At 44.9% G+C, this 18,757-nt stretch overlaps 1 protein-coding gene across 2 annotated transcripts in view; it reads left to right on the forward strand.

Annotated features, from left to right (window-relative positions):
- tpcn3 (two pore segment channel 3) overlaps positions 1-18,544 on the forward strand; it is a 21,828-nt gene extending 3,284 nt beyond the window's left edge. Inside the window, exons 2-20 of one of the 2 annotated variants that reach the window (XM_030407792.1) lie at positions 2,490-2,572; positions 2,701-2,815; positions 2,922-3,050; positions 6,167-6,283; positions 6,886-7,004; positions 7,817-7,918; positions 8,318-8,444; positions 9,252-9,459; positions 10,755-10,899; positions 12,162-12,347; positions 13,262-13,291; positions 15,077-15,141; positions 15,629-15,716; positions 15,903-15,972; positions 17,017-17,236; positions 17,487-17,577; positions 17,692-17,805; positions 17,917-18,029; positions 18,237-18,544. In XM_030407792.1, the coding sequence (XP_030263652.1) occupies positions 2,490-2,572; positions 2,701-2,815; positions 2,922-3,050; positions 6,167-6,283; positions 6,886-7,004; positions 7,817-7,918; positions 8,318-8,444; positions 9,252-9,459; positions 10,755-10,899; positions 12,162-12,347; positions 13,262-13,291; positions 15,077-15,141; positions 15,629-15,716; positions 15,903-15,972; positions 17,017-17,236; positions 17,487-17,577; positions 17,692-17,805; positions 17,917-18,029; positions 18,237-18,370 (2,256 nt within the window). In that variant the 3' untranslated portion in view covers positions 18,371-18,544. The remainder of the gene's footprint in view (positions 1-2,489; positions 2,573-2,700; positions 2,816-2,921; positions 3,051-6,166; positions 6,284-6,885; positions 7,005-7,816; positions 7,919-8,317; positions 8,445-9,251; positions 9,460-10,754; positions 10,900-12,161; positions 12,348-13,261; positions 13,292-15,076; positions 15,142-15,628; positions 15,717-15,902; positions 15,973-17,016; positions 17,237-17,486; positions 17,578-17,691; positions 17,806-17,916; positions 18,030-18,236) is intronic. The other variant, XM_030407860.1, reaches the window with a different exon arrangement.
- The last annotated feature ends 213 nt before the right edge of the window (positions 18,545-18,757 follow it).

Here is an 18,757-nt window from a genome sequence, read left to right on the forward strand (position 1 = left end):
GTCTGTCTCTCATGTGTCTGTCTGTCTCTCATGTGTCTGTCTCTCATGTGTCTGTCTGTCTTCATGTGTCTGTCTGTCTGTCTCTCATGTGTCTGTCTGTCTCTCATGTGTCTGTCTGTCTGTCATGTGTCTGTCTGTCTCTCATGTGTCTGTCTCTCATGTGTCTGTCTGTCTCTCATCTGTCTGTCTCTCATCTGTCTGTCTCTCATGTGTCTGTCTGTCTGTCATGTGTCTGTCTCTCATGTGTCTGTCTGTCTCTCATGTGTCTGTCTCTCATGTGTCTGTCTGTCTCTCATGTGTCTGTCTGTCTCTCATGTGTCTGTCTCTCATGTGTCTGTCTGTCTTCATGTGTCTGTCTGTCTGTCTCTCATGTGTCTGTCTGTCTGTCATGTGTCTGTCTGTCTCTCATGTGTCTGTCTGTCTGTCATGTGTCTGTCTGTCTCTCATGTGTCTGTCTCTCATGTGTCTGTCTGTCTCTCATCTGTCTGTCTCTCATCTGTCTGTCTCTCATGTGTCTGTCTCTCATGTGTCTGTCTGTCTGTCATGTGTCTGTCTGTCTGTCATGTGTCTGTCTGTCTGTCATGTGTCTGTCTTCATGTGTCTGTCTGTCTCTCATGTGTCTGTCTGTCTGTCATGTGTCTGTCTGTCTGTCATGTGTCTGTCTGTCTCTCATGTGTCTGTCTGTGTCAGTACCCAGGTGGACTCTTGTCCCTGTGGGCTCATAAAGCAGCAGTTAACTGAGGCTTGTTGCTCGTAAACAAACAGGAAGCAGCTTCAGACTGAAGACGTCCTGATGACACGCTGATGATTAACACCAACAGTCTTTAAGTCACAGGGACACGTCCTCTGTGTCTCTGTCCTCGTACAGCTGCAACCACCGATCGATCTGTGCCGTCTGTTATCGATTGATTCATCAGTGAGTCGATGGTGATGATGAGAGAAAATGATCCAAATTTAGTGTTTTTATAAAATCTAAACAAAAACAAGAAAGTAACATGTAAACTGAATGTGGACGGGATCAATAAAAGACGTGAGACCAGGGCTGGGCGATATGGCCTAAAAATGGAATCTCATATTTTTTCACATCAAACTCGATTTACAATTTTAATTTTTTTTTCTCTTCTCAAGAACAAACTTCAAATTACAAAGAAATGATTAAAGCATTGCTTTTATTTTTTTGCTATGATTTACACCAAATTTGCCCTGCCACTGTAAACAGTGCAGCTTCAGACTCACATAAAAAGTGCATCCTTCTGAAAAGACTGTGTCCCTTTATGATAAAATGCTTTTGTAAACATTAATTTAACATGTCAGATTGCTTGCTATTATAAAAACAGATCAGTTTCCATATTGGTATTGATAAAGTGTGAACATAACTTTCATTAAATACTTTATTTTGCAAAAGGTGCTTCTGTTTACAAAAAAGTATTTTGTATCCCTGAAGATATGTGAACTAAATTAAACATCTGCATGCTGCACAGTAAACATCACATGCTGGTAGATGTACAGGACATCAGGTGTGCTTGCTGTCTGTTTTACACATGTTTGTCCAGGAAGGCGAGCGTGTCTGCTTCCTCTGGTTTGAGTCAGGACCCGTTGTGGCTTCATAACACAAACCTGGGGTCGAACATTTTCAGCATGTGGATGAATCTCCGGCTTCTCCACTGTAAATACGAGCAGCAGATCTTTAACGATATGCAACGTGACTGAATCTGTATCAGCTGTCCACCGGGACCCTTTCTTCTCATACGGGACACAATGATTACATGATTCTGCTAATGTTGGCTGCTTTATAGCAGCTACGTGTGGGCTGCTGCAGTCTGTACATCTCGTAGTGAACAACAAGTGTCCCACTGTGATCCAGGCGTCTGTTTGAGATGCTGAAATAAATGGGTCGGTCCGCTGCCTTTAGTTGCAAAAGCCTTTGAACAAACTTTGCAGCGGACGGTGGTTTGTTCGAGGTCCGACGCCACAAAACCAAGCTACTGACGAGACGTGACTTTTTAGGAACAAACTCTTTGCTCGCTGCATGTTGTGTTTGTTTCTCTGTGGGAAGTCAGTGCAGGGAGGAGGGCGGAGCCTACTATGAACTACGGGAGCCCACGAGGAGCTGCTGCGGTGAAAGTTCAATAAAAAAATCGATTTTCATTTTTTAAAATCGTCCTAAACCAAAAACTCGAATTAATCGATTTTGCCGATTTATCGCCCAGCCCTACGTGAGACACACTCCTGATCTGACTTCTGGACGAGACGCTGATAAATAACTTATTGATTATTATTAAACCTCGTCATGGGACATCAGCAGGTTCCTCCTGACGACATCACACTCACCAGGAGAGACTTACAGGAGTTAACGAGCAGAGAAACATCCTCATTGGCTGATAGACAAACTGACCTTTAACCTTTAAGAACAGCTGGTTTATTCACTGATGGGGACGGTTTGTGTCGTCACCTCATTAATATTGTGTGTGTGTGTGTGTGTCTGTCAGGACTTCGACCTGGCCTCCATCTATGTGTCGGACGCTCAGTACAACAGGAACATCTACTTCGACACGTCGCCTCAGGCTGTGAGGTGAGACTCAGCTATCACCTGCTGCAGTTCCAGGTGTTGTCTGTAGGAGGCAGCGTGACCGCTAACTGCTGCTCACTGTAGCAGCTAGCTTCCTGCAGAGTAACAGCCGCTGTGTTGTGTGTTTTCAGACTGTACCTGCGCTACAACCACTGGCTCCCTCAGGTGCTGCTCTACGTCTTCATCCTGGTCGATCTGTCTCTGGCGCTCTTCGAGGAGCCGGCCGTCTTCGCTCTGCCAACATGGGTGAGACGTCGTCCTGTTTCCTGTCTGCAGCCACGTGAACTGTGCAGATAGAAGCCGAGTCTAAGAGCCAATCACAAACAAGTCTGTCATGTCTTGTTGTTTCCAGGCGACCATGCTGGTGGAGCTGCTGTGTCTGATCGTCTTCACCATCCGACTCATTCACTATGCCAAAGTGATCCCTCGAGACAAGTTCTGGAAAGATCCCAAAAACATCTGCATCATCGTCATCCTCGGGGTAGGAGGGGCTTGTTCACATCATTAGTCTGGTAGGAGGGGCTTGTTGACATCATTAGTCTGGTAGGAGGGGCTTGTTGACATCATTAGTCTGGTAGGAGGGGCTTGATGACATCATTAGTCTGGTAGGAGGGGCTTGTTGACATCATTAGTCTGGTAGGAGGGGCTTGTTGATATCATTAGTCTGGTAGGAGGGGCTTGATGACATCATTAGTCTGGTGGGAGGGGCTTGATGACATCATTAGTCTGGTAGGAGGGGCTTGTTGATATCATTAGTCTGGTAGGAGGGGCTTGATGACACCCTTAGTCTGGTAGGAGGGGCTTGATGACATCATTAGTTTGGTGGGAGGGGCTTGATGACACCATTGGTCTGGTGGGGGGGCTTGATGACATCATCAGTCTGGTGGGAGGGGCTACACAGGTGTCTTTATTGAACAAACTGTCAGCAGGTGTCAATGTTGCTAATATGTAATATGTTAATATGTTGTAGAAATAGAGTTTCTGATCCAAATTCAAACTGGACCCTGGTTCCTCTACAGGCGGGCTCCACTGTATCTGTTAATGCTTCAGTGCAGCTGCTGTCGGACAGTCTGGGTTCAGTTCTTAGTGTTCTGGAGCAGACGTAGAGGTGGTGTTGAAGCACTGCACTCTGGGACGAGGTTTTGTCCTGGTGACGGTTGGTGACCCGAGCAGTTTGGACAGTTCCTGGTTTCTCAGTCGTGGCTGAGTTCCTGTCAGGAGCTGCAGAGTCAGAATGTGCTGAGAAGACTTTCTGCTGCTTGTTGTGAAACAACCTTTAGCCGGAGATGTTTGTTGCCTCGTCAGCACCTTTTAAAGCAGAGAGACTTCCTGGTGACTCAGTGACTGAAGCGACCAATCAGGACACAGGGAATCATGTGAGAGCCTCCTGATGATCGCTGATAACGCTGTTATATCCTGCAGTCAGTGAATGTCTCTCAGCCTGGTCCTGATCCTAAAGGAGCAGTCTGTAGATTAAAGGTTCAGTCTGTAGATTAAAGGTTCAGTCTGTAGATTAAAGGTTCAGTCTGTAGATTAAAGGAGCAGTCTGTAGATTAAAGGTTCAGTCTGTAGTTTAAAGGAGCAGTCTGTAGATTAAAGGAACAGTCTGTAGATTAAAGGAGCAGTCTGTAGATTAAAGGTTCAGTCTGTAGTTTAAAGGAGCAGTCTGTAGATTAAAGGTTCAGTCTGTAGATTAAAGGAGCAGTCTGTAGATTAAAGGTTCAGTCTGTAGTTTAAAGGAGCAGTCTGTAGATTAAAGGTTCAGTCTGTAGATTAAAGGAGCAGTCTGTAGATTAAAGGTTCAGTCTGTAGTTTAAAGGTTCAGTCTGTAGTTTAAAGGAGCAGTCTGTAGATTAAAGGTTCAGTCTGTAGTTTAAAGGTTCAGTCTGTAGTTTAAAGGAGCAGTCTGTAGATTAAAGGTTCAGTCTGTAGATTAAAGGTTCAGTCTGTAGATTAAAGGAGCAGTCTGTAGATTAAAGGTTCAGTCTGTAGATTAAAGGAGCAGTCTGTAGATTAAAGGTTCAGTCTGTAGTTTAAAGGAGCAGTCTGTAGATTAAAGGTTCAGTCTGTAGTTTAAAGGTTCAGTCTGTAGTTTAAAGGAGCAGTCTGTAGATTAAAGGTTCAGTCTGTAGATTAAAGGAGCAGTCTGTAGATTAAAGGTTCAGTCTGTAGTTTAAAGGAGCAGTCTGTAGATTAAGGTTCCGTCTGTAGATTAAAGGTTCAGTCGTAGATTAAAGGAGCAGTCTGTAGATTAAAGGTTCAGTCTGTAGATTAAAGGAGCAGTCTTAGATTAAAGGTTCAGTCTGTAGTTTTAAAGGGCAGTCTGTAGATTAAAGGTATCAGTCTGTAGATTTAAAGGTTCAGTCTGTAGTTTAAAGGAGCAGTCTGTAGATTAAAGGTTCAGTCTGTAGATTAAAGGTTCAGTCTGTAGATTAACGAGTTCAGTCTGTAGATTCAAGGATTCAGTCTGTAGATTTAAGGAATTCCGTCTGTAGATTAAAGGTTCAGTCTGTAGATTTTAACGGATTCATTCTGTAGATTAAAGGTTCAGTCTGATAGATTTTAAAGGAGCAGTCTGTAGATTAAAGGTTCAGTCTGTAGATTAAAGGAGCAGTCTGTAGATTAAAGGTTCAGTCTGTAGATTAAAGGAGCAGTCTGTAGATTAAAGGAGCAGTCTGTAGATTAAAGGTTCAGTCTGTAGATTAAAGGATCAGTCTGTAGTTTAAAGGAGCAGTCTGTAGATTAAAGGTTCAGTCTGTAGTTTAAAGGTTCAGTCTGTAGTTTAAAGGAGCAGTCTGTAGATTAAAGGTTCAGTCTGTAGATTAAAGGTTCAGTCTGTAGATTAAAGGAGCAGTCTGTAGTTTAAAGGAGCAGTCTGTAGATTAAAGGAGCAGTCTGTAGATTAAAGGAGCAGTCTGTAGTTTAAAGGAGCAGTCTGTAGATTAAAGGAGCAGTCTGTAGATTAAAGGAGCAGTCTGTAGATTAAAGGAGCAGTCTGTAGATTAAAGGTTCAGTCTGTAGATTAAAGGTTCAGTCTGTAGTTTAAAGGTTCAGTCTGTAGTTTAAAGGAGCAGTCTGTAGATTAAAGGAGCAGTCTGTAGATTAAAGGAGCAGTCTGTAGATTAAAGGTTCAGTCTGTAGTTTAAAGGAGCAGTCTGTAGTTTAAAGGAGCAGTCTGTAGATTAAAGGAGCAGTCTGTAGTTTAAAGGAGCAGTCTGTAGTTTAAAGGAGCAGTCTGTAGTTTAAAGGTTCAGCCTGTATAAACTAAATCAACTAACTGACCTTTAACACAATTTATACTTTTTACTTTGTTTATATGTGGTGGACCCTGCCGCCTTTCTATCTTCAGACAGTGTTTCCTCTGAGAACAGCTTGTTTATTCACTCATGGAGACAGTTTGTGTTGTTACCTCATTAATATTGTAAAGATTAACATTCTTCAGAGTTTCTTCTCTGAAACTGCAGACTGACACTGTAATGCACCAAAGAGCTCAAACGCAGCACATATAGCCGGGTATAACGGATGTTGACTCTCCAGAATCAGTCATCCTGTTCACTGCTGAACAGTCTGGTGTTTGTTGTCTCTGTGTCCCGTCAGCTCACGATGGTGGATATGATCATCTACGGAGCGCTGAAAGCTTCCAACTGTCGCGCCGTCCGCTGGTCCAGAGTCCTGCGCCCGCTGCTACTGGTCAACGTCACCGAGGGACGGCAGGTAACGACCCGCCTGTCTCACCTGTCTGAGCCCGCAGTCGTGTTGTCATGGAAACTAACTACCTGAGAGGTCATTAGTTTAGCTGTTTGGTCTGTTCAGAGCAATGTTGTTGTTTTGTTGTTGTTGTTGTTATTATTATTGTTATTATTACAATCGTTTTTATTAGTGTTATTAATATATTTGGTGATTAACGATCACTTTACATTAATAGACAATATTCAACCAAAACAAAAGTGGAGACACCAAAAGTTAAAAAAGACTTTTGTAATAGTTCCCACATCCATATTTAATTTGTGATGAAGATGAAGGAGAAGAAGAAGAGGTGTGTTCAGGTGTCTCTCAGGTGAACAGCTCATCGTGGTGTTCCTCCTCTGACTGACGGTCTCTAATCTTTGGATCGTGATCGTCTTCAGCTTTTTAAACTTCCTGCTGTTAAACATGGAAATGTGAACTGACGGCGCCTGAACGCATCATTAGTCAGAGAGGTTGTGTGTGTGTGTGTGTGTGTGTGTGTGTGTGTGTTTTGGACTCCTGTGGGAGGACGAGCAGCTTCATTAACTGTGTCTGTTTGTGTGTCTGTTTGTGTGTTTGTTTGTGTTCAGCTCCGCAGAGCGTTCAGGAGCATCCGGAACGCTCTGCCTCAGATCTTCTACGTCTTCCTGCTCTTCATGTTCAGCCTCCTCATCTTCTCCCTCATGGCCCTCAAACTGTTGGGAAAACGGTGAGATGAACACACGATCAGTTTCTAACCCACTGCTCAGGCCGGTGGTCCGGCTGCAGGAGCCCAGCGGGTCGCAGCAGTTTGTTAGTTTGTGGTCCAGAGGAGTCAGAAGGAGGCGCTGCTGTTTACAAGAGGTGGTTGAGATGTTCCTGGTACCTCGGGTAGAAGAAGTCACTTTCAGAGAGCCAATCAAATACATTTTATTTATTCAGCCCAGAATCACAATCACATCACCTCAGTGGGTTTACAGAGGGTTAGATGGTTCCAGAGGCCCGAGGTCAGAACCAGCACATTGTTTCTCGATGTGAATTACTAATACTTACTAATACTGTAGGAACTCATTGAGACAGAGGCCGACCCACTGAAGAAGCCAGCGGTCACAATCGGGGCTAGTTAAAGGCTAAGTCAAAGAAGTGAGTTTGGAGTTTAGATAATTCTGGAGGAAAAGGGGCACGAGGAAAAAGCCCTACAGGAACCGACAGGAGACTCCAGAGAGCTGAATGCAGCAGGTGGAAAGTATGAGATCTGACATGTACGCCGGGGTCTGAGGTCTGTCGGACATGTTGACGCCCAACATTAATACAACACTTGTATGATTATCACTTCATGTTTCCACCGACACAATAAAGTGATTTAAAAATGTAGTTAGGTCACTGAAGTGATCAGATGAATGTAGTGGAAGTGTAAGCAGCAGAAAGTGGAAGTACTCTGTAAGTACAAGTATCTCAAAATTATGCTTCATAACAGTACTTGAGTAAATGTACTTAGTTACTTTCAGTCGCAATACGATCTGGTGTGTGTTTCCTGTGCAGAGGCCTGAAGACGATCGATGGAGCTCCGTACTTCACCAACTACCTGGAGATCGTCTTCGACCTGTACGTCCTCGTCACCACGGCCAACAGCCCCGACGTCATGTAAGACTTCTTATCCACCGTCTGTCTGACCTCTGACATCACTGTCAACACATCTCATCTCCTTATCATGAGCTTCGAAATCATACAACACATTTTCTGTGTTTTAAAATGTGTTTGACTTCCTGATGATAAAGAGGAAGTCAATGACACATCAGAAAACGTTAACTCTGTTTTCACAGAACAGTTTGAAAGATGTTTGTTTTTGTGAGACTGAATTATAACGAGCTTTGCATTTAACGACGTGTCATCCTGGGTGTTTGGTCGTTGCTCGGCCTTCACACACACGAGGAACTTCTCTCCTGTCAGACAGCGCGGTCGACAGAAAAGAAGAAGGAAGTGACTCTTTCAGAAACATTTATCTCACACCTGCACGTTTTCTCTTCTGCTTCTCATTTACAGGATGCCGGCCTACAATGCCAGCACGGGCTTTGCCATCTTCTTCATCTTGTACATCCTCATCAACACCTACATCTTCATGTCCGTCTTCTTGGCCGTCGTTTACAACAACTACAAAAAATACCTGAAGGTACGACGGCGTGCTCTGTCGGCCCACTGAGCCGTCAGGTTCTGGACTCTGTACACTGACTTGAAGACATTAGCTAGCTTAGCAAACATTAAGGAGACAGCTGGCAACCAGATTAAAAACTGTGAAGCTTTATTTCACACCTGGGGCCCACGGGATCGATCAGGATCTTCTGTTACGTGTTCACAGTTCAGCTCAGAGTAAAGTAATCCTGAGCTCCATCAGAGCTGTCTGAAGTATTTATCTGACCGGACGAGTCGAGAGATGAGAGAGGTGCAGCAAAGGCCCACAGGATGGAATCCAAAGATGAATTCTGTTTTCTCAGTCATGTGTTTTAAAAGATTATATTTTAAATCAGCGGTCCCCCCATGATGAGGTCAGTGAGCCAACACTAGCTGTTAGCTAGGCTGGTCCAGCCTCAGGTACGTGACTCCGAGCTGCAAAAACACATGAAAGGAACAATTAACAAAAGTTTAAACAGATGACATTTATTATATTTCACCAAACAGGAAAGGAAAACATGTCTACAATGTGGAGAGTTTTACATTTTGTTAATTTAAAGTTTCAGCCTTTAAAAAAAGACATCAATATAAAAATCTATATGTAGGAGACACAACAACAGAAACACAGATGTCGTGGATCTACAGGAGCAGAAATGTTCATCTTATGATTTATTGAAATGGATCCGTCTGTTGTTCAGTTTGTGTTCCTGTGTGATCAGGTCACATGTTTCCATCATCACCTGACCAGCTGATCAATTAATGTCTGTGAATCATGTCTGTAGTCCTCACAGCCTCTCTGCCCCGACAGGAGGAGGTACGGCAGCTGGTGAGGGCCAAAAGGCACAAGATGGTGCGAGCGTTCGCCGTGCTGCAGGAGCAGAGGGAGGAGGGCGGGGAGCCCGTGGTGAGCCAGGCTAACTGGAACCAGTTGGTCCGACTGGTGCAGCCCGACCTCAGCAACGCCCACAGAGAGCTGCTGTGGAGCGTCTCCGACGACACGAACCAGGGCTGCATCGGTGGGTCCCACACACACACACACGCACACACACACACACACACACACACACACACACACACACACACACAAAACATAGACACTGACCACATACTGTTGTACCCATCATGCAAAGCTGTTGTTGGGTTTCTGAGCAGCTCAGCAGAGGCTCACTGTCCTGACAGCTGATTGGTCCTCAGCCTGACATCTCTGTTATCTTTCAAAGCGACAGCAGGAGGCTGTGGATTTTCCTTCTCTCTTTTAAAGGAATAATAAAACTTCACTCATCCTCTCCTCCTCCTGATGATATAAAGAGATATAAGAAGACGACCTCTGTAGATCAGAATCAGTGTTTCAGTTGATGATAGCAGCAGGTTGAGTCCGAGCTGAGTGTCGGTTATTGAGTGAGGCTTCTTTCTGTTCTGCACCGTCACAACCGCAGAACATCACCTCTCAGTCCTCTGCACAGTCACTATCTGCAGACTCACCCTCCACACGGAGGAAGTCAGACTGTTATCATCCAGTTCCACTTCAGTCTGACATAAACTCTGTGCAGTAGAGCTGAACTCACAGCAACCAGGGTTCGCACACATTTTTCAAGGTCAAATTCAAGCACTTTTCAAGCAATTTTAAGGGTAATTTTAAAGGTTTTCCAGCACCTTATTGCTGGGGTAAAATACGTATCTAAAGGAATATATATACTATATATATATACACTTTTTATCACATTTATGTACACTGTATTATGCTGTAAACATCTAAAATTATATTTTATAAAAGCAAAAACTTGAGAAATTAATTATCCAGTCTGATCCCAATTTTGTGAAAGACACAGAGTTATAATGTCAAGCACTTTCAAGCACTTAAACTAAAATCCAAGCACTTTTCAGACCTTGAAAACACAACATTGAAATTCAAACACTTTCAAGGATTTCAAGCACCCGTATGAACCCTGAGCAACGTGATGAAGAACCGGGCTTCTCGTGTAAACATCACATAAGACTGGAAGGGATCAGAACCGGGATCAGAACCAGGATCCTGATGTGATGCTGTTGCGCACTCTGTCTTTAATGACTCACACTCACTTTAAAGATGTCATCCGTTACATTTCTACATCGACACGTCTGAAAATGACTCGACCTTTGCTCTTTGCGTTGTTGACGTGTGTTTTTACGTCATCACAGATGTTTCCAACAGAGTTTCCTCGAGGTGACGCTGCGTTTCTGTGAATCAGAGAGCGAGGAAGGAAGTCACATACAGGTTACATAATGTACTTAGTCTGTTTGTCATTTTATCTCTTTGTCGGCTGATCGACAGGTAAAGTGGCGTTCGTTCAGCTGGCCGACCTCTTGAACATCGAGGTGATCACACTCAAGTCGAGACCACACCCCCTCCAGGGCGTGTGCCCCGCCTTCTACCTGTCGGCCCCCAGCCGCCTCCTCTGCCAGCTGGTCCAACACAGGTGAGACAGATGTGGGGATATTCAGATAGTCAACAAGTTAATGATCACATCAGGATTCTGGTTGCAGGTGATGTTTCTCCGATTTAGTCATCGTTAACCGTCTGTAGCGCCCGCCATTTTTAAAATCCTTCCCAGAAACACACTAAATATCCTCCTGAAGGGTGGATTATACACACGCCAGGTATACGTTTGAATAGCTGAGCTATATTGAGACCATATTTGATCATACGTGCTGTTCAGGTAAACAGTTGTAGAAGGGACAGAAGGAAGATAACTGGATAATTGTCTGTTTATAACTATTAAAGTCATGAGTAAATACACCTCTGTGTGTGTGCAGTGGACTGTTTATTCAAGGAGGTTTCTCATGTTTCTCACAATACACTACAAGCGATCTGCTCTGTGCAGCTTGTTTCGCTTCTGTCACAAATAGATGAGGCAGCTGGAACCCAAAGCAGCCGTGCATGGCTGGACTCCACTGATCGCTGAGCTGATCGCTGAGCTGATCGCTGAGCTGATCGCTGAGCTGATCGCTGAGCTGATCGCTGAGCTGATCGCTGCTTCTTGTGATTTGTAACACACTTTCTGCTACCAGGCGATGGAGAGTGATGGCATCGGGCACTAACATGATATAACTTTGATAACAAATATAACATGGATCAAAGTGCACTCCAGGCCAGTCATTTATGCAGCTGACTCATGGTGGTCAATAAAGCAGAACCTCCAGGTGGACCTCTTGGCTTGTGGCGCTGGCCGTGGTCCTCCTCCTCTTGGTAGACGGGCCAGTACCACTCGGGCCTGGAGTGTCCAGGTTGTGGGTGGGTGGACATAGTCCAGGTGTGCCACATGGTCGTCTCCCTCCTCAGAGCCCTCGTCATCACTGATGGCGGGTCAGCTGGCACGACGGTCTCCACTTTACGTAAAAGACCCGAGCAGACAGCCGCTGAAGAAAAGAGTTTCTGACACAATATTTCAGCCTTTATTAATGAAGGATCTGTTTTGTGTTGGATGTTTGAGATAGAGAACAAAACATTGCTTCTAAGTGTGAGAGAGAGCACGTAGAAATAGAGATTTTTCATGAAACAGTACGTCTCTGCTGTGTTTTGGCTGTTAGTCAGTGTTATGAGGCGTGAGATAGAAAACGTTGATCTCGTTTGTTCTCAGCGCTCAGTCGGATGATTCTGTGTGATTCTGATCGTTGTCGCTTTCTAAAAATGAATGTTTATATTAAACATCATGTAAACGGGCTGTTTGGTGCCTTTCAGGGCCTTCGTGATCGTGTACGACCTGATCATCCTGGTGAACGCCGTCTTCATCGGTCTGGACGAGGAGAATCCGCTGATCTCCAACTCGGAGTGGGTTTTTCTGGCTCTGTACCTACTGGAGATCCTGCTGAAGCTCTACGTGTTCGAGCCCAGAGCTTTCTTCTCCCGCCACAGCTTCTGGAACTGGTGAGGACGAGGCAACGCTCACCCTGTCACACAGTGTTTGTCCCAAATGACCGAAGGATTCTGGGTAAAGTTCAACACTGACATCGACATCAAGTCAGTCGTCCGCCTGCTGTCAGTTTACTAACCTCTGTTGTGTTTTGGATCGTAACAGGAAGTTGTTTTTACACTTTGGAGCTAATTTCACTGGATCAAGATGTTTATACACACACACACACACACACACACACTGCAGACTCACAATAATCTGTGTTGAGATTCACATGAAACATCAACATGGTTTTAAACTTGTGAAAGTTTACTGACCAGACTCACCAGAACTCAGTCGACCCTCAGTCCTCCTCCATCTTCTTTTTATTAAACTCCTGTGACCTTGTGAGCTCTTAGAACTGCTCCACATGCTCCACAAGATTAGTATTTTGTGCCGGCACAAAAAACGAGATGATCAGTGTCAACCTTCAAGTTCTGAAGCCAGTGAAAAACAGGCTCAACAGGTTTCAGACGAAAAGAAAAGCTCGAGGTCGACACAATAAATATCTACCGATGAAACAAGTAGTGTTTCCCACACGTAGACTTTATTCAGACGGGCTGCTCAGGAATATTTAGGGACGCTTTTTCCATATTTAGTTTCACCATCGTAACGAGCGGTCCGATCAAGCTCACGTGAATCTAACAGAAGTGTGAATATGAATGATTCCAGGACATGTGGAGGGTTGGGAGGGTCGAGGTGAGCTGGTGTGGAGCGATTAAAGAACGCTGGGTGTATTTATGTAGGGATCCTGTGAGAGACTGAATGTAACAGTAGTATGTATTTCAATATCTGTGTGAAACTGTTTGTGTCTGAAACCTGATCAGTATTGATCAAACAATGGAAACATTTACAAATCATCCCGCTGTGTCACGTCCGTCTCACACAGTTTATCTGCCTCCCAGATCGTAAGTACGAGGTACGTGACATGTTTCCCTTCCATCATGTGCTGCTTCTGCTTGGACTTTATTCACTTATTGTTCTTTTTATTTTTTTAAATATGAAGGCAGCTTCTAAACTATGGTGCTGGTTTGGGTCCAAAAAGGTCTGAAAGTGAAAACTAAAAAGATGTTCAGGAAAAACCGGAACCAAAAAAATGAAGAGAATAAAAGACAAAACTGCAGAAAACAGCTGAAGTGTGTCCATCAGGTGTCCAACAAGCTGAACGTTCCTCTTCTCACCGGCAGGACGTCGGTTTTAGTTTTCTCTTTCAGACACTCAGTGGCCACTTTATCAGGTACACCTGAACAATCTAATGCAGGCCAGTCAAACAGGATGTCATACTGGACCACAATATACTGAGAGCTGTTTCTGCTTGTCTGTCGTCTCCGTTAATGAGCCGGTCAGAATATTAGAATCACCTCTGGATATATTTGAGTCCAGTAATGACGAGCTTGGTGCTTTAAGTTCCCATGAAGTCGAGCTGGAAGTGTTTTCATCTCCTCTCTCACTCGTGCTCCAGGATCAAATCCAACAGAGGACAAAGAAGTCATTTCATCGAAAACGCTACAAACACGTGTAGATGATCACGGTGCGCCGTCAATAAATAAAGGCTCTCTTAATGTTTATTAACGCACCATCAGAGCCGAGTGTTACTGGATTGTATTTCATGGAGAAAGTGTTCCGATGCTCCGCCTCGACTCTGAACAGGTAGCTTAACCTGTCACTACTGAGAGCAGAAGCCCCGCCCCTTCCTGTTTCCCTTATTTGATCAAACGTTTGTCTGGAAGTGAAGAGAGACAGATGATGTATTGATCCTGTTTGAACGGTGTCATGACTCGTAGACTGTGCTGATGTTTTCTGACATTAGGTCCAATGAGATCCACCGGAGGGGGCGGGACTTCAGCTCTCTACTGTAACTGCTAACTGCTAAATGTAGCTGCCATAAGGTAGTTAGCTCGGTTAGCTGTGCAGCTAGATTAGCGGCTCTGTTTGCTGACTCAGCTCTGGGATGCCAGGAGCCAAACCCAGCAACAAACCCACCTCGGTACTGTATCGCTGTCGTCTTCTCTGCTCTTCCGTTCCGTCCGGGCAGAGTCGGACCTGCTCGCTTCATGTGAGAGACGTAACGTACGTTCAACACTATGGCTACTAATCAATATCCGAGTCCCCAGCTGAAGCGAGTGGCACTCCACCGGCTGGTTCATGGGAACTTCAAACACGGACCTGATTTGTCTTCAGTAAAAACGCAGCAGGTTTCAGGTTCTTTACAGAAACAGAAGGTGAACTGTTAGATTACACAGGTGTACCTGATGACGTCCACACTGAGTGTGTTTCTCTCGGAGCCTTCTGAAACTCCTGCTGCAGCTGTTGAACAGGTTTTCTTTGGCATTTCTTGTTTTTTTCACAGTGTTGCGCCGCCTGCTGGCGAGCAGTGCAGCTGCAGCCGCTGCAGTCAGAGATGGTTGTTTGTTTCATGGATGTTTCTTTAAGAGGTGGTTACTGGATTCAAAGACGGCCTCCTGAAGGAAAACTGCTCGCCGAGCTCAGATCCTGTTTTGCTTCAACGTCGCGAGGCTCACTGCACATGCTCAGTAGTGTCTTCCTCTCAGCTGGTTGATGTTACAACTGGACGTCATTAAATTAATGACGTCATGTGAACACAAACGGGCTGAGACACAATTCGTCTGGAGTTAACGCTGGTTTTGCTTTCAGCGTTGAAGGAAAACTTTCCTGCAGCTGAAATGTTTGTCTTGTGTTCCAGGTTCGACACCATCATCGTCGTCGCTGCTCTCATCGCCACAATCATCAACTCTGCCATGAAGTCATGTAAGATCTGTTTCTTCTTCTTCTAATAAAACTTCTGAATGTTCAGCTGTAGCATGTGGCTTTGAGACAGGTAATGGTAGAAGCCAGATGATAAAGATAGCCGGACCCTGTTAATCGCCCAGCTGTAATATCAACTTCTATGCAGATGATAGTCTTAAAATCAATCTGCCTTTATGTTCTTCAGAGTTTCTGCTCAATACTGACAGGAAAAGATGTGTTTTATTCACAAGAGCCCATGATTAACACCTTCCCACCCTCCAAACACTGACGTCACTCACACTGAACCCATCCAGGCTCGTAGAAACCTGGACGTTCGTCAGCAGCTCGTGGAAACACCGGCACAGAGAGAGATTTGTGTCTTGAGAAAATGAAAACACTTAGAAACAACTTGATGCAGTTTGTTGTCATGCGTTTCATAATGCGGTGTGTGCGAAGCGTCAGTGTGTGTTTGTGTACGTGACCAGTTGACTTTCCCGTCTGGTTGTAGCGGGGGATTACACCAGCCGTCAGATCCTGGACATTGTGTTCATCCTGCGAGTCCTCAGACTGATCCGGGTGGTGGACAGTATCAAAAGGTTTGATTATTTATACCACTTAAAGAATGCTTGTCTCTGATTGGCAGGTAGATCACTGCTCAAGGTACGTACAGTCACCTGCAGGTATCCATAGCACTGATTGGATGCTGAGACCTGTCTTGATTGGTCTACTTGACTTCATGGTTGTGTTATGTCTTTACTAATGAGGACGACATTCCCCGTCAGGTTTCGTACGATCATCAACACCCTGATCCGAATCGGACCGGCGATCCTCACATTCGGACAGCTGATCATTGTAAGTCACTGATAACAGATCACCTGTAGAAATAAATCAGTCATCTAAAAATCCATGAAAGAGTCGTTGAATCAAACTACATGTAGCCTGTTTACAATGATCACTCACCCTGGTTCTGTTTCCTCCACTTTCATCGATTAAAGATCGTCACAATAGGTCAAAATCAGTGGATGTTTTCATTTCCCCTCCAGTCAGCACTCGACAGTGACGGACTGATTTACTGAGACGCTGCATGTCTTAAATGATCCACAGCAGTCTTTTCCTCAGGATATCCTACAAATCTCATTTGGAAGAACTCTCTGAGTTTTGGGGAGTTAAAAGTAAAACTGTCCTCCAGCTCCAGAAACGAGGCCGACCAAAGGTCCAAATGTTAGAGGGTGAAATCACAAGCAGGAACCCTCCTCACGCTGCGACGTCACTCCATCTGCTACAGGAAGGACGTAAGAGTCTGCAGACATGCTAGCAGCTTTGTGAGGCTGTGGTGCTAAATCAACATGCTAACAATGTTTAGTATATATAATATTCACCCTCTGATTAGTATCGGACATTCAAACTGATTATGGTGCTAGATGAGGAGTCGGAGGATCACCAGAGTTCTGACAGTTTGCAGACTTAAAGTGAACGCTGTGGTCTGTTGGTGTTCTTCCCTGCAGTCGATGACCGTCAGCTCTGTGTAGCACCGAGTGGAAGCAAGAATCCATTTGAGTTTACCTTATTCCTGCGTATAAGCAGAACGTAGTGCCAGAGGAACAGGCTGTTTTACAGCAGTGTAAAGCGCCACACTGTTAAAAACGTAGTGTAAACACACACCGGTGTAGATTTCTGGTGGCTGTATTACGTCTCGCTTCTCCACACGGGCAGAGAGCTGACGAGGGGAAGAACTGCAGGTTTAGCACTACTCACCTCCCATCTCGGTCCTGGAGGCGTCGGTTCAGCCGTCTCTTTGTTGATCTTTATCTTGATTTTGTATCTGGACTGAGTCTGTAATGAAGTTTTGAATTGATAGTGAAGCTGGCTCCTCCTCCTCCTCCTCCTCCTCCTCAGGTGGTGTACTACATCTTTGCCATGGTGGGGATGGAGATTTTCAAAGGGAAGGTGAAGTTTTATGAGGCGGACTCCAGCGACCCTGCGAAGGCGTACTGCGGGAACCCTTCGCTGAAGGGAACGCCCTTCGCACAACTCAACTACTGCAAGAACAACTTCAACGACGTGGTGTCCTCCTTCGTCCTGCTGGTGGAGCTCACCGTGGTCAACCAGTGGCACGATATCCTTCAACAACGGGTTCAGAGAAGAATGGAGTGAAAAGTTTAATAAAAGATCAAACGAATGATGAAAGTTTGAATATTGCAGTTAAGAAGTTGATGCGTAGGTTTATTGGTGACTTATAAACTGCTGTGTAGTTTCATCTGGAATCAAACATCATTTATTGTAACTGACCTGGTGAGCAGTAGTGGAGTACAGAGTGGCGTGACGTTCCAGCTCAGGCCACAGTTTGTTTCTTAACGCGACTCCACTGCTGAGCAGCGGCTTCACTCTCGTCACTCACGTGTCAGCGCGGATCTACTTCGTCCTCTTCCACATCGTGGTCGTCATCATCATCATCAAGTAAGACTGACGCCATCAGCCCCCCTTCATCACCATAATAGTCACCATCCGCCCCCAACTCCAGTATTCTGATCCCACCCTCAGCTGATGACATCACTTCCTGTTGTCTTTCAGCATCTTCGTGGCGTTCGTCCTCGAGGCGTTCTTCGTGGAGTACTCTGTGGAGAAGAGCGACCTGCAGACGTCTCTGGAGAAGAAGATCGAGGAACTGGAGCTGGCTGTGGCCCAGTACGTTACCGTGACAACCACCACCTGTCAATCAACCACACACACACACACACACACACACACACACACACACACACACACACACTGATCAGCTGGGTTTGTTGACTTCAGAGAGAAGCTGGAGGATAACTTGGTGAACGCCATGGAAACCATCGACAGCGACCAGGGAACCGGCCAATCAGCAAACAGCAAGCCAGGCCTGATGTTTAAAATCGCTTCAAAAAGTAAGAAAGAGCCACAGGCAGCCTGGAAGTGGATGCTTTTATTTTGAAGGGGCAGATTACTTAGCTTGTCTCACAAAGTAAAAGACCTTCTGAGATCCTTTGAGACGGATACAGATGCAGCTGTCCATCACAGTATTGATCACAGTATTGATCACAGTATTGATCATCAGTATTGATCACAGTATTGCTGGCTGTGTTTCCTGTCAGGATATCGGACGGTGGACGCTCTGCTGCAGCGGATGTTCGAGGCCGATCTCGACCCCGAAGACTTCGCTGAGACCGACGACCCCGCAGCTCCGACCAGCGGCAACTTTTCCAATCCTGCGTTCAGCTCTGCGTGATCAATAATGTACAGAAATATATGAAGGGAAGCAGAGCCTCTGATCTATATGCAGTTTTTATACTCCTGTGATTTGTTCAGCCATATCCTCTTTATATTTTTATATCTGTGTCCTGCAGTCTGCGGAAACACAAAGAGAATCTGTATTTTCACATAAAGAATATTTACACTCATGTTTGATCTGTTGTCACGTGTCAACACAAAAACATAGAAGAGGAACGTTTTAGAAAGTTTAAATTCAGGCTGAACTTCAGTCGTTCTGAGGGTTCAATGTGAGCGAGTGTGTGAGGGACCTGATCACTAATCAATAGAAGGAAATCAGCATCATGAGATCTTCTTCTTCTTCTTCTTATCATTATTATTATTATATATAATAATATTTATTATA

Source organism: Sparus aurata, chromosome 1 (assembly GCF_900880675.1).
Source record: "Sparus aurata chromosome 1, fSpaAur1.1, whole genome shotgun sequence".
Lineage (NCBI taxonomy): Eukaryota > Metazoa > Chordata > Actinopteri > Spariformes > Sparidae > Sparus > Sparus aurata.